Source organism: Nomascus leucogenys, chromosome 10, assembly GCF_006542625.1.
Source record: "Nomascus leucogenys isolate Asia chromosome 10, Asia_NLE_v1, whole genome shotgun sequence".
Classification (NCBI taxonomy): Eukaryota; Metazoa; Chordata; class Mammalia; order Primates; family Hylobatidae; genus Nomascus; species Nomascus leucogenys.
Window position 1 is genome coordinate 67,012,705 of NC_044390.1, and position 15,599 is coordinate 67,028,303.

The window sequence follows — 15,599 nt, forward strand, 5'->3', positions numbered from 1 at the left end:
GTTTGGAAAAATTAATATTGTTAAATAATTATACAACCCAATGTGACTTAGATTCAACACAATACCCATAAAAATGCCTATCAATTGACATTCCACCACAAAAGAAGTGAAAATGGCCGGTCCCTGCCTTAACTGATGACATTACCTTGTGAAATTCCTTCTCCTGGCTTATCCTGGCTCAAAAACTCCCCCATTGAGCACCTTGTGAGCCTCACCCCTACCAGCCAGAGAACAACCCCTTTTGATTGTAATTTTCCACTACCTACCCAAATCTTATAAAATGGCCCCACCCCTATCTCCCTTCCGTGACTCTCTTTTCGGACTCAGCTAGCCTGCACCCAGGTGATTAAAAAAAAAAATTCCTATCTGTTTTTGTTAAAGAAACAAAAAACAGGCTGGGAAAAGTGTCTCACGCCTGTTGGCCACACTAGTCTCAAACTCCTGACCTCAAGAGATCTACCCACCTTGGCCTCCCAAAGTGCTGGCATTACAGGTGTGAGCCACTGCACTCAGCCTAATCCTCTTAACATAAACACTTTAATGTCAATTAATGCTTGAACTCAATGTTAAGTCAACTCAAATTCAAGTCAATGCTGAATTGACTCTAATGTCAATTAATGCTTGATGGTTTGCTATACTCATTGCATTTGGAACTATTATCTCAATAATAAATTTTCTGATATTCTGCAAGGAGTGACCTCGGACTTAAGACCTTGCCACACTGATGACATTTGTAAGATTTCTGTCCAGTAGGGATTCTCTGATGTCTAATGAGGTGTGAACGTGAAGTAAAGGCTTTGTCACAATCATCACACTTGTGAGGTTTCTCTCCTGTATGAATTCTCCTGTTTTGCATAGGATGAAGCTTGACTGAAGACCTCACCTCAATCATGACATTTGTAAGGTTTCTCTCCAGTATGAGTTCGCCCATGAACTACAGTGTATGAACGATGTCTGAAAAATTTGCCACATTTACTACACTTGTAAGATCTCTATTCATTATGGATTCTTCAATGATTTGTAATGGTTGTAGCGTTACTGAAGACTTGGTGACAATCATTAGCCAAGTTTCCCTACACCATGGATTGCCTGATGGTGAATAAGTGTTGACTGTGCACGAAAGGCTTTGCCACACTCACTACACTTGTAAGGTTTCTCTCCAGTATGAATTCTAGTATGTTGTGCCAGGTGTGAATAACACTTGAAAGCCTTGTCACAAATCTTACATTTGTAAGGTTTCTCTCCAGTATGAACTCTCTGATGTTGTGCAAGGTATGAATCACGCCCAAAAGCCTTGTCACAAACCCTACATTTGTAAGGTTTCTCTCCAGTATGAACTCTCCTATGTATTTCAAGGTGTGATTTGATATTGAAAACTTTGTCACATTCTTCACATTTGTAAGGTTTCTCTCCAGTATGAAGTCTATGATGACATGCAAGTTGTGACTGTGTCCTAAAAACCTTGCCACATTCATTACACTTGTACGGTTTCTCTCCAGTATGAAGTCTATGATGATATGCAAGGCTTGATTTGTGATTAAAACTTTTGCCACATTCATTACACTTGTAACGTTTCTCTCCAGTATGAATGACCTTATGCATTACAAGAGATGAATTTTGAACGAAGGTCTTGCCACACTCATTACACTTGTAAGGTTTCTCTCCAGTGTGAATTACAGTATGTTGTGCCAGGTGTGAATCACGTCTGAAAGCCTTGTCACAAACCTTACATTTGTATGGTTTCTCTCCAGTGTGAATTCTCCTATGTCTTTCAAGGTGTGATTTGCGACTGAAAACTTTGTCGCATTCTTTACATTTGTAAGGTTTCTCTCCAGTATGAAGTCTATGATGACGTGCAAGGTTTGATTGTTGATTAAAAACCTTGCCACATTCATTACACTTGTAAGGTTTCTCTCCAGTATGAATTGTCCTGTGAACTAAGAGGGCTGAATTGTCACCGAACGTCTTGCCACACTCATTACACTTGTAAGGTTTCTCTCCAGTGTGAATTACAGTATGTTGTGCCAGGTGTGAATCATGTCTGAAAGCCTTGTCACAAACCTTACATTTGTATGGTTTCTCACCAGTATGAATTCTCCTATGTCTTTCAAGGTATGATTTGCGACTGAAAACTTTGTCACATTCTTTACATTTGTAAGGTTTCTCTCCAGTATGAACTCTATGATGACGTGCAAGATTTGATTGTTGATTAAAAACCTTGCCACATTCATTACACTTGTAAGGTTTCTCTCCAGTATGAATTGTCTTGTGAACTAAGAGGGCTGACTTGTCACCAAACGTCTTGCCACACTCATTACACTTGTAAGGTTTTTCTCCAGTATGGCGTCTATAATGACGTGCAAGGTATGCTTTTTTATTAAAAACCTTGCCACATTTATTACACATGTAAGGTTTCTCACCAGTGTGACATCTATGATGGCGTGCAAGGTATCGCTTCTGATTAAAGTCTTTGCCACATACATCACATATATATTGTTTCTCTCCTAAATGAATTATCTGATGTTTTTTAAAGAGTGAGCTACAATTAAAGGATTTGCCACTCTCATTACATTGGAAAGATTTTTCTTTCCTGTGTACATCCTGTTTTTGTGTGAGTAATGAACAATGGAGGGAATCATTTCCATACTTATTAGAAATATGGGTTTTGGGCCTACAAGAAATTCTTTGGGATGTTGAAACTGAGGAAGCATTGTTGATAGACTTCTCAACTTGATTACCAATCTTCCCTTCAGGCTGAGATATGTGGAGTTCAGGCAGATGCGAATGAAAGCTTGATCCAAGCTGATCTTTAATAGTCTTGTTTCCAGCAGGACTTTGATCATGTCGGTCTGTATTACCCGTCAACTCTTTGATTTCCATCATGGGTGCTGCATGGTCATTTGTTTCATCTTCTTGCCACTGAAACACAAAGTCATGAATATCTTTCTCGATTTCCTGGAAGCAACATTCTCCAATGTGATGACTTTCATGTCTTTGCAATGTCCCTGTGTGGATCACTTCTGTATTGCCTTGCCCTGTTGATGAGAACTCCTTTGCCAAGCATTTGGAAGAGATATCTACAAAATATAAACACCAATAGGTTTCCAATTCAGTACAGATAATATATAATACTGAAATGTGTAAATATGACACCAAAAACAATACTTATTTTAAACATCTCAAACATGAGCTTCAAAGTTCAGGAACACAAAAGGAGGAAGATTCTTTAATAAATGAAGGGTGATTACATGTGCTTCAAATCATTTCTATGGAAGCCTATTTCTAATATCATGACAAAACACTGACAGGGCACAAACATGTGTAAGCCTAAAGTAAGGAGTATTTTTCCATTGTGACCCTAAAGTGTGTCACAGTTTGCAAAACATTTATCACTGTCACAACAAAAAGAAGAAAATATATATTCTTCATATTTACAGCAGATTTACTGTATAGAAAGAGATGCTAAAGGACCGGACAATGTACTATATTGGTAAATAATCCACAACAAGGTCTTGTAGGGATAACCAAAATCAGTGGAAATTCTGTACTCTCAAACAATCATAGCACAGAGAAGATAATAAAAGATTACAAAAATTAGCCAGGTGTTGTGGCCTGTGCCTGTAGTCCCAGCTACTTGGGAGGCTGAGGCACAAGAATCACTTTAAGCCAAGAGGCAAATGTTGCAGTGAGCCAACATCGCACCACTGCACCCCAGCCTGGGTGACAAAGTGAGACTCGAGTAAAAAAAAAAAAAAAAGGCAGGTCGTGGTGGCTCACACCAGTAATCCCACTAGTTTGGGAGGCCGAGGCACGTGGATCTCCTCAGATCGGGAGTACGACCAGCCTGGCCATCGTGGCAAAACCCCGTCTGTACTAAAAATACAAAAAGTAGCCGGGCGTGGTCACGGGGGCCTGTAATCCTAGCTACTTGGGAGGCTGAGGCAGGAGAATTGCTTGAACCCGGGAGGCGAAGATAGTGGTAAGCCGAGATAGCACCACTGCACTCCAGCCTGGGCAAAAAAGTGAGACTCCACCTCAAAAAAAGAGAAAATGTTAATACCATATTTTTCTGAATAACTTACAAAATTACCTATATCCATGTGGAACAGGCACTTTGTAACGTTTTTAAAAAGTTTTTGTATTTTTATTTTTTTTGAGATGGAGTCTCACTCTGTCACCCAGGCTGGCATGCAATGGCATGATCTGGGCTCACTGTAACCTCAATCTCCTGGGTTCAAGCGAGTCTCTTGCCTCAGCCTCCTGAGTACCTGGGATTACAGGCACGCGCCATCATGCCCAGCTAATTTTTATATTTTTAGTAGAGATGGGGTTTCACCACGTTGGCCAGTCTGGTCTCGAACTCCTGACCTCAGGTGACCCACACATCTTGGCCTCCTAAATCCTGGGATTGCAGGCATGAGCCACTGCACCCAGGGGTACTTTTGACATTAATGAGTGGAATCCGTCAGTTATATTGCATACCACATACCGAAAACTCACATGTAAAGTCATAAAAATCAATTAATAAAATATATTATTAATTCATTAATCAAATAATAAAATATTATAACCCATGATAAAATAAGCAAGAAAGTAAGTAGATTTATACAGCCTGCAGAATTCTAAACAATTCTCTATTAGGAAAAAAGCCACAACTTGTTCTTACCACCAGTACACAACGTAAGAACTGAAATACATGTTACAATCACTACCTTCTAATATATGAGGTCAAGAAAATCCACAGCATTATAAGGAATAAGAATTGACTACTGCCGGGCATGGTGGCTCACGCCTGTAATTCCAGGACTTTGGGAGGCAAAGGCGGGTGGATCACCCAAGGTCAGGAGTTCTAGAACAGCCTAGCCAACATGCTGAAACACCGCCTCAACTAAAAATACAAAAATTAGCCAGGCTTGTAATCCCTGCTACTTGGGGGACCCGAGGCAGGAGAATCACTTAACCCTGGGTGGCGGAGGTTGCAGTGAGTATAGACTGCACCATCGCACTCCAGCCTCGGGGACTAGAGCGAGATTTCGTCTCAAAAACAAAAAAAAGAATTGAATAATAGCCGGGCGCGGTGGTGCATGCCTGTAATCCCAGCACTTTTGGAGGCTGAGGCGGGTGGATCATGAGGTCATAAGTTCAAGACCAGCCTGGACAACATGGTGAAACCCCATCTCTACTAAAAATATAAAAAAAATTAGCTGTGCATGGTGGTGGGTGCCTTTAATCCCAGCTACTTGGGAGGCTGAAGCAGGAATCATTTGAACCTGGGAGGCGGAGGACGCAGTGAGCCGAGATCATGCTACTGCACTCCAGCCTGGGTGAGAGAAGGAGACCCATCTCAAAAAATAAAATAGAATAAATAACTACTTCTCAAATAAGCTTTGGTAGATTTAGAATTCTCTAATAGGATGTTCTTGCAGATGCAGACTGAGAGAATTTAGCCATGGGTGTTGACTACCCGTGAATATTAAAAGTGCTTTATAAAGAGACATTAAAGAGCTCATTGCCTGTTCCTCTTTCCACCATATTAGGACACGGCAGGAAGATGGCTGGGCTAAACCATGAAGAAGGCTCTCACCAGGAACCAATTTGGCCGGCACCTTGCTCTTGGATTTCCCGCTTCCCAAATTCATGAAAAATAAATTTCTGTCTCTTAAGTCTCCCAGTTTAAGCTACTTCCTTTTTTGTCTTTTAGATTAAGTCGCTCTGTCACCCAGGCTGCAGTGTGGTGGCATGATTCTCCTGCCTCAAGTGATTCTCCCTCCTCAGCCCAGAGTCTCACTCTGTCACCCGGGCTAGAGTGCAGTGGCATGATCTTGGCTCACTGCAACCTCCACCTCCTGGGTTCAAGTGATTCTCCTGCTTCAACCTCCCAAGTCTGGGATTACAGGTGCACACCACCATGAACAGCTAATTTTTGTATTTTTAGTAGACACGGGATTTCACCATGTTGACCAGGCTTGTCTCGAACTCCTGACCTCAAGAAATTGGCCCGTCTCAGCCTCCCAAAGTGCTGGAATTATAGGTGTGAGCAACTGCACCTGGCCCATTTTTGGCATTTAGTATATTTGAGGTTTCACCATGTTGTACAGACTGGTCTCAAACTCCTGACCTCAAGCAATCTGCCCACCTTGGTCTCCGAAAGTGCTGGGATTAGAGGAGTGAGCCACCACAGCTAGTGGCCTAAGCTATTTCTTTTTCTTTTTTTTTTTTTGTTTTTTTGAGACGGAGTCTCACTCTGTTGCCTAGGCTGGAGTGCAGTGGCGTGATCTCAGCTCACTGCAAACTCCACCTCCCAGGTTCATGCCATTCTCTTGCCTCAGCCTCCTGAGTAGCTGGGACCACAAGGGCCTGCCACCAGGCCCAGCTAATTTTTTTTGTATTTTTAGTAGAGACGGGGTTTCACCATGTCAGCCAGGATGGTCTCGATCTCCTGACCTTGTGATCTGCCCCCTCGGCCTCCCAAAGTGCTGGGATTACAGGTGTGAGCCACCGTGCCCAGCATCAGCCTAAGCTATTTCTAACAGGACAGTGAAATGACAGAAACAGGAAAAAGAGCATCTTATCATCAACATCACCGAAGGCTGACAAATCTTATTAAACAAATGAAGCTAAGAGCCTGTACTGTAAGACTTGCAATACATGAAGCCATCTAATAGCAATAATATATTTTATTTTTATTTTATTTTTTTATTTTTTTAAGATGGAGTTTCACTCTGTCGCCCAGGCTGGAGTGCAGTGGCGCAATCTCAGCTCACTGCAAGCTCTGCCTCTTGCGTTTAGGCCATTTTCCTGCCTCAGCCTCCCAGGTAGCTGGGACTACAGGCACCCGCCACCACGCCCTAATTTTTTTGTATTTTTAGTAGAGACGGGGTTTCACCGTGTTAGCCAAGATGGTCTCGATCTCCTGACCTCGTGATCTGCCCCCCTCGGCCTCCCAAAGTGCTGGGCTTACAGGCGTGAGCCACCGTGCCTGGCCAGCAATAACATATTTTAAAAACATTGAGACAGGCCAGGCACGATGGCTCATGCCAGTAATCCCAGCATTTTGGGAGGCTGAGGCAGGAGGATCACGTGGTCAGGAGATTGAGACAATCCTGGCTAACAAGCTGAAACCCCGTCTCTACTAAAAAAAAAATACAAAAAATTAGCCCAGCATGTTGGCAGTCACCTGCAGTCCCAGCTACTTGAGAGGCTGAGGCAGGGGAATCTCTTGAACCTGGGAGGTGAAAGTTGCAGTGAGCCGAGATCACACCACTGCACTTTAGCTCTTACCTGCCTTTACACCTGTAATACATTCCCAGCCATCTGGATTTTTTTGTTATTTTCACTTCACTCTCCACAGTCCAGGGCTCTTTCCCTTGCTCCAACATGGAGACAGCAGGTCAGAAAGAGACTCCTGCTTATAAAAAGAAAGGACCATGAAGTGCTGGAGCTTTTCTAGAGTCCCAGCCCTATGTTTCAGTAGGAAAGAAGACATTACAGATGGATGTAGGAAAATATTTCACTAATTCCTCCACTGACTGCCTCCTTCTGAATGCGTGGGGAGCACTGTAACATGCAATATGTGGACATCGAGCTCTCTTCCAAGAACTACAGAACTGAAAGCACAGGAGAAGCAAACAGGGAACTGGATATGTTTAAAGTTTGCCGTCAGGTTTTGTTTTTGTTTTTTGAGACAGAGTCTTGCTCTGTCGTCTGGGCTGGAGTGCAGTGGTGCGTTCTCGGCTCACTAGAACTTTTGCCTCCCGGGTTTGAGTGATTCTCTTTCCTCAGCCTTTCTAGGAGCTGGGATTACAGGTGTGCACCACCATGCCTGGCTAATTTTTGTATTTTTAGTAGAGACTGAGTTTCTCCATGTTGGCCAGGCTGGTCTCCAACTCCTGATCTAAAGTGATCACATACCTCCCAACTTGCTGGGATGACAGGTGTGAGCCACCATGCCCAGCCTGCCATAAGGTTTTTTTTTTTTTGAGACGGAGTCTCACTCTGTCGCCCAGGCTGGAGTGCAGTGGCACGATCTCGGCTCACTGCAAGCTCCGCCTCCCGGGTTCATGCCATTCTCCTGCCTCAGCCTCTCCGAGTAGCTGGGACTACAGGCGCCCGCCACCACGCCCGGCTAATTTTTTGTATTTTTTTAGTAGAGATGGGGTTTCACCGTGTTCTCGATCTCCTGACCTTGTGATCCACCCGCCTCGGCCTCCCAGAGTGCTGGGATTACAAGCGTGAGCCACCACGCCCGGCTGCCATAAGGTTTTATGCCTACTTTAGTTCTGGAACCCATATTGAGGTATCATGAAGAACGCAGAACATCTAAACAAAGGGGACAGTGAAAGTCCAGATGCTACATCATGAATGAAGCTTTTCATTTCAAAATCAATACGGCTTCCATTTTAGTCAAGCAAGAATGCGGCTCCCAAGAGAAACAAGAGAAAATGCAAAGATACAAAGGGCACATCCCCAGGAGGGAAGTTATCCTCACCCAGGGAGACCAGGTTCCTATAATTCTCCAGCATCACGTCCCTGTATAAAGTCCTCTGAGCAGGGTCCAGGCATTTCCACTCCTCCTGAGAGAATTCTATGGCCACATCCCTGAATGTCAACAGACCCTGAAATGAAAACACATTTTAACCAAATGGTTATGGGAGGAGTTCTTATCTTTACAGAAAATGACGAGAGAGGGGAAAGCATGGATTTAATTGTAGTGAATGTTCTGACAAATGTGAGTAAGGGATTTTTCACCACATGATGTATTTTTCTTCTTTTTTTGTTTGAGATGGAGTGTCGCTCTGTCACCCAGGCTGGAGTGCAGTGGCATGATCTCGACTCACTGCAAGCTCTACCTCCCAAGTTCATGCCATTCTCCTACCTCAGCCTCCCAAGTAGATAGTACTACAGGCATCTGCCACCATGCCTGGCTAATTTTTTTGTATTTTTATTAGAGATGGGGTTTCACCATGTTAGCCAGGATGGTCTGTATCTCCTGACCTCGTGATCCACCCCCCTCAGCCTCCCAAAGTGCTGGGCTTACAGGCGTGAGCCACCATGCCTGGCCTCACATGATGTCTTTATTATACTTTTTGAAGAGGTCAGGACACCCTGTCAGTATGAATTTCTTATGTTTGTAAAAAATACAAGAAATAAATAAAAAATAAATGCAGGGTTCCTGCTATAGAAATGTTTGAAACTTTTATGGACACACCAAGTGACAGTATCTCAATGAGACAGAGCATGAGTGATGTCTTCACAGATGACAATGTCTGCAGGAAAAGATCAGCCAGGTGCAGTGACACATGCCTGTAATCTCAGCTATGTGGAAGGCTGAGGCAGGAGAATGGCTTGATCCCAGGAGGCAGAGGTTGCAGTGATCCCAGATCATGTCACTGCACTCCAGCCTGGGCAATGGAAACTAGGTCTCAAAATTAAAAATAAAAAGTTAGCCGGGCATGGTGGCAGGCACCTGTGGTTCCAATTACTTTGAAGGCTGAGGTGGGAGGATGGCTTGACCCTGAGTGTGGAGGTTTCAGTGAGCTACAATCACGCCAGGGAGCTGCAGCCTGGGCAACAAAGTGAGACCCCCATCTCAAAATAAAACAAAATACATGAAAACAAACTTACTCAAAGTACAAAATCCATTTGGTAAATGTTCACAAAATAATAAAACCTACACAGACTCACAAAAAACTAGATGTTAATACAAAGGGTTCTCATTTGTTCCAGATTTTCAAAATATAAAAGATTTTCAAAATATATACATATGTGTGTGTACATATGTATGTGTATGTATATATGTGTACGTATATATGTGTGTGTATATGTGTGGGGATGTGTATATATATATATATATAAAGGTTTTAAATATATAAAAAGTAGCAAGTTTTGTTTAACTGAAGAGGAATCTCACCTCGGTGGAAAAGGACACATTGACAACTGGGGGCTGGGGGGAATCTTGTCAGATCTAAGAAAACAGGAAATGACCCATCCTAGACAAAGAAATCACCCTTTCAACTGCCTGGCCTGGAGGATGGAGAATCGCTTGAACCCGGGAGGCGAAGTTTGCAGTAAGCCAAGATCATGCCACTGCACTCCAGTCTGGGTGACAGAGCAAGACTCCGTTTCAGAAACAAGCAACAAAAATAATAATAATAGGTGGAATGAGAATATGGTTTATCCTCTAGAGTAAAAAACAAGTACTGCTCCCATATTTGAGAAAAATTGTCATCAATTTTACCAAAAGCCTGTTTCACAAGCCTCTCCATAGTAACATCACTGTCCCCATGAGCGTAATATGCTAAGAATGGTTGAGTGAATCTCCTGCTATTATTTATGTTGATTCCATATTCTTAACATAATGATGGAATCATTCGTGTATCATTCATTTCCATTTTATTTATTTATTTATTTAAGACCGAGTTTTGCTCTTGTTACCTGGACTGGAGTGCAATAGTGCAATCTCAGGTCACTGCAAACCCCGCCTCCCGATTTCAAGTCATTCTTCTGCCTCAGCCTCCTGAGTAGCTGGGATTGCAGGCATACACCCCCATGCCCAGCTAATTTTGTATTTTTACTAGAGACAGAGTTTCTCCATGTTGGTCAGACTCACTCAATTACCTAAAAATGTAGTTTAATATCAGGCAGAAAACATTTCCTCTTATTGGTCTTTTCTAGAATTTACCATGTTCTTTGTGCACATTAATATGTGACTTCCATTGGCAGCTACTCTAATCTTGGTCCACAGAGAGCTGACAGTGCATCCAGATGTGGCCACTGAACAATCCCTGTTGCCCCGACACCATGGGACCCTCACCCTGTCTCCATCCATGTCTGGGTGTGAGCCCTTCCCAGGACCATGCCTACTGCAACCTCTTCTCATGTTCATGTCACTGGGTCACGAGAGATGGAATCTAGGTGAGATGAGAGGGACTGAGGGAAGGCACGGGTGAGTGTGAGCAAAACTGTCAGGCAGGATGCTTCAGACTCAGAGAAGATTCCCAACTCCAAGGCCCAGCATTTCTGAAAGGAAGGAGACAGAACAATCCCCCGAGAATATCATCTCACCTGAGGAAGAGCCATCCCTGACTCCTTTGCTTTCCTCTTCCTCTTCCGGGTTTCTTCCTCATGTACCAAGAGTCTTTAGAAGTCAATCCTGAATGTTAGAAATATGTTGTTTATTGCTCAGAGTCAACACACCCCCTCCTTGTAAAACAATGACACATACCAAGGAGACCTCATCCTGGGAAATATGGTCCCCTCTGCTGCCCACCACACCAGGGATGATAAACTCCTATAGGAAAACTCCCACTCCCCTTCTGGAGAAGCCCGCCCCCACCACATGCTGCAGCAGTAGGGATCTGGGCTGGAATCAGCTCCCCTTCAGGGCACAGACCCAGCCCTGACCAAACCACATGCAGAGGCTGGGTGTGGTGGCTCATGCCTGTCATCCCAGCACTCTGGGAGACGAAGGTAGGTACATTGCTTGAGCTCAGAAGTTTGAGACCAGCCTGGGCAACATGGTGAAACTCCTTCTCTACCAAAAATACAAATACTTAGGCAGGTATGGTGGTGCACATCTGTGTTTCTGTCATCCCAGCTACTGATGAAGCTGAGGTGGAAGGATCACTTGAGCACAGGAGTTTGAGACCAGCCTGGCAAACATGGTGAAACTCTGTCTGTACCAAAAATATAAAAATTGGGTCAGGCGCAATGGCTCAAGCCTGTAATACTAGCGCTATGGAAGGCCAAGATGGGTAGATTACTTGAGGTCAGCAGTTCAAGACCATCCTGGCCAACATGGTGAAACCTCATCTCTACTAAAAATACAAAAAGTAGCCGGGCTTGGTGGGCATCTGTAATCCCAGCTGCACAGGAGGCTGAGTTTGGAGGATCACTTGAACCTGGGATGTAAAGGCTGCAGTGAGCCAAGATCACACCACTGCACTCCAACCTGAGTGACAGAATAAGACTCTAAAATAAAGCAAAATAAAATAAAATACAAATACGAATACAAAAATTAGCCGTGTGTTGTGGCACACACCTGTAATCTCAGCTACTTGGGAGGTTGAGGCACAAGAATCGCTTGAACCCAGGAGACAGAAGTTGCAGTGAGCCAAGATCATGAGCGTGCACTCACAGCCTGGAGGACAGAGTGAGACTCTGTTTGAAAAAAAAAAAAAAAAAACTTCGTTTCTGATGTGATTGATGCAGAGATGATAAATCTGAGTAATGTGATAGAGACTGATGGGCAGAGGGAACTTCAGATGGCAATGGGAGGGCATGGGAGATATCTCTGAGCCTAGATCTGAAGGAGGAGATAGGGACAGGGCTGTCACCACTTAGGGACATAGGATAAGAGCAGGACAATGACCTGAGATAGGAAGTGTTTTGATATCTGGGAAAAGAGAAAAGCAAATGTGATTGGGCAGAGGGAGTCATGAGATGAGGGCAAGCTCCCAGGAGGAGGCTGGACACTGGCAGGGGCCCTTGACACGGGGCTGTGGAGCCACAGTGAGGAGCTGGGCTTTTGTCCTGGGGAACACGGGAAGCTGGTGGAGGGTTCCCTGCCAGGGACTGACATGACCTGCTTTAGATTTAGCTGTGATGTCCTCACAGTGAAAACATTTTCACTGAGTTACCCTGAGAAGGTCTGAGATGAGTAAGATGTGCCTGAATTCTTACATGGGGGCCTGGAAGGGCTAATGGGAAGGGTTTGTCTTTATCACCCCATCCTTGTAAATTAGAGAAGCATCTTTCACATACCTGGGCTAAAGAAACTTCTTTTGCGAGGTTCTGATGCCATTAATTCCTAACATTTAATTTTTCCTTACAAGAAAATTACAGTAATATTTACAAAATGCAGAAATGTAAACACACAGCTATTGACCTTGAAAATAGGGAGGCCAAGGTAGGCGGATCACCTGAGGTCGGGAGTTGTAGACCAGCCTGACGTACATGGAGGAACCCCGTCTCTACTAAAAATACAAAAATTATCCAGGCGTGGTGGCAAATGGCTGTAATCCCAGCTACTCAGCAAGGCTGAGGCAGAAGAATCGTTTGAACCCGGGAGGCGGAGGTTGCAGTGAGCCAAGATAGTGCCACTGCACTTCAGCCTGGGCAACAAGAGCAAAACTGCATCTCAAAAAAAAAAAAAAAAAAGAAAGAAAGAAAACAGGGAAAGAGGGTCAGATGCTGAACTAAGGCATAAGCAGATTTTTTCAATCAAGAATACATGGGTGGCCAGGTGTGATGGCTCACGCCTGTATTCCCAGCACTTTGGGAGGTCGAGGCAGGTGGATCACCTGAAGTCAGGAGTTTGAGACCAGCCTGGCCAACATGGTGAAATCCTGTCTCTATTAAAAATACAAAAATTAGCCAGGCTCCATCCACAACTTATTTAAGCTCTTGTTGCTCCTTCTCCCCAATCTTTAGATTGTTCTCACTCTCCATATATTTCCACCTCTTCTCCCATCTCTGCGTCTCCTGAGCTCTCCCTGTTAAATTCTCTTTTCCCCGTTATACCCCCCTGGCCCCACACTCTGGCACCCCAGATTTCTCAGGTGTCCTCCCTGCTGTGGTTCTCCCTCTGTTCTTGCCACCAGCATCAATCTGCTCTGTCTGCCCTGACTCCAAATCCCTCCTCCTCTCCCTCATTCTGATGAGCCTTTCTGTTTGCTGTCCCCTCTCCCTACCTTGCTGTCTGTTCTTCATCTCTGTACATCCAGCTTTTCTCTACATTTTGCCAGTTGCTTTTCTCCTTCTGCTTTCTTATCTTTTGTTTTTTCACTTTTGCTGTCTCTTGGCAAATCCATGACCATCTCCTACTTTGCCATCTGTTATGGGTCTTTCTCATTCTTCTTTTTTCTGTCTCAGATTTTCTACTGCTCTCTGATTCCCTCTCTCTGTCTCCTGATCCCTTTGGCCCACACAATCACAGGAGTGTTTGGCTTAAGACACCTGCATCCCGGAGAAGCGCATTTTCCAGGGGCTGGAGCTGGGCAGGCAAGAACACCCCGTGTCACAGGACAGGCCCCGGGCACCTCCCCAACGCGGGCTCAGGGAAAGTGTTGACTGCGGAGGGGAGAATTGGGGAGCAGCAGGGCCCAGCGTGAGGAGGGAGGTGGGGGACGATGACGCCTTCTGACAAGGGTGGGGTCCGCAGGATCCCACCACCAGGCAGAGAACAGGGCCTCCCTGGGACTGTGGTGTCAGCGCTGGGCTCCAGGGGCCAACGAGGGTGAGGCGGAGGCGCCAGAGCAGGAATCCACCTCTCGGGTGAGGACTTTAAAAAGCGCGGGGTGGGAGGAGTCAACAAACGGTTGTGAACAGGAAAACTACGCGATAGAAACTGTATACATTGCCCTATGGCAAAAAGACCGGGAACAGGGCAGCCTCAGGGCGACTTTAAACCCAAAAGGAGGTGACTTCCGGACTCCTAGGGGAATGTCTCCATTTGCTCTTGTTGAAGGAAGAAGGGCGAGAATTTCCGGGTCTGTGGAGACCCCACGTCCCAGGTACAGAATTGCCAGGGACCTGGAGGCACAGCCTTAATACAACACAGAGCAAAACTCACCGCCGCAGTGTGACTTTCAGTCCACGCGATCCGCTTCCTGGTCCGGGCGAATCTACAAGCACACGACAGAAGCCAGGCCTCCGTGGAGCCAACGAGGAGGTGGGCGGGGCCTGGATGAGGTAGGGGCGGGGCGCCAGGTGGAGAGACCTTGCCCTTTAGAACTGGCAGAGCGCGGGGCTGGGGCGGACCTGTGGGTCTCTCAGCCTCGCTCCCAGACCCTGTTTTTTGGGTTTTGGCGAAGGAAGAGACAGACCCTCTCATATTGTTTTATATTGTTTTATACTCAGTACCTGTTTTAAGAAAAAAACAACAAGGAAGTAAAACCAAAGACAGGCAGCCCTGCGCCAGGCCCGAAACCAGGCCTGGGCCTGCCTGGCCTAAACCCAGTAGTTAAAAATCAACTCATAACTTAGAAACCAATGTTTTTCATAGATTCCAGACATTGTATAGAAGAACATTGTGAAACTCCCTGCCCTGTTCTGTTTCTCTCTGACCACCAGTGCACGAAACCACTGTGTATATATCTGGGACTGTAGTCCCTGTTACGTATCCCCTAGATTGCTCAATCACGGCCCTTTCACGTGAAATCTTTAGTGTTGTGAGCCCTTAAAAGGGACAGAAATTGTGCACTCGGGGAGCTCGGATTTTAAGGCAGTAGCTTGCCGATGCTCCCAGCTGAATAAAGCCCTTTCTTCTACAACTCCGTGTCTGAGAGGTTTTGTCTGCAGCTTGTCCTGCTACATTGGAGGCGAGAGTGGCCAGGAAGGCTGAGGCATGATTCAAAAGCCCTGGAATTGGCTGGAACAGGGACGCAAACTAGAATGTGAAATGCAAAGCCCTGCCTGGGCGGAACGTATGATCTCATGCTGATGGTACACTGAACAGAACACAAATCCTCTCCCTTTCTATTCTCCATTTGCTTGGGAGGGAGAGTCCACCCTGTGCTCAGCTTCAGAGACTTCCCTGGGGCCACAGCCTGGGATGCTGGAAGGAGTGCTCAGGCCAGGGAAGAGTGAGGTCACCACCT

The 15,599-nt window shown here is 45.1% G+C and overlaps 1 protein-coding gene across 1 annotated transcript; it reads right to left on the reverse strand.

The window, feature by feature from the left end:
- Positions 1–793: 793 nt before the first annotated feature.
- LOC100582391 (zinc finger protein 888) lies at positions 794–14,615 on the reverse strand. The gene is made up of 4 exons (XM_030821223.1): positions 14,573–14,615; positions 11,065–11,152; positions 8,489–8,615; positions 794–3,077 (listed from the first exon to the last, which is right to left on the reverse strand). Exons 2-4 carry the CDS (start codon positions 11,077–11,079, stop codon positions 1,060–1,062), a joined length of 2,160 nt encoding a protein of 719 aa, XP_030677083.1. The 5' UTR covers positions 11,080–11,152; positions 14,573–14,615; the 3' UTR covers positions 794–1,059.
- Positions 14,616–15,599: the final 984 nt, after the last annotated feature.

Bases quoted from the DNA above. Each gene is read 5' to 3' on its own strand.
- LOC100582391 (XM_030821223.1), bottom strand. The intron at 3,078-8,488 runs GTGAGGATAACT...TATATTTTGTAG, and splicing joins TAGGAACCTGGTCTCCCTGG to ATATCTCTTCCAAATGCTTG.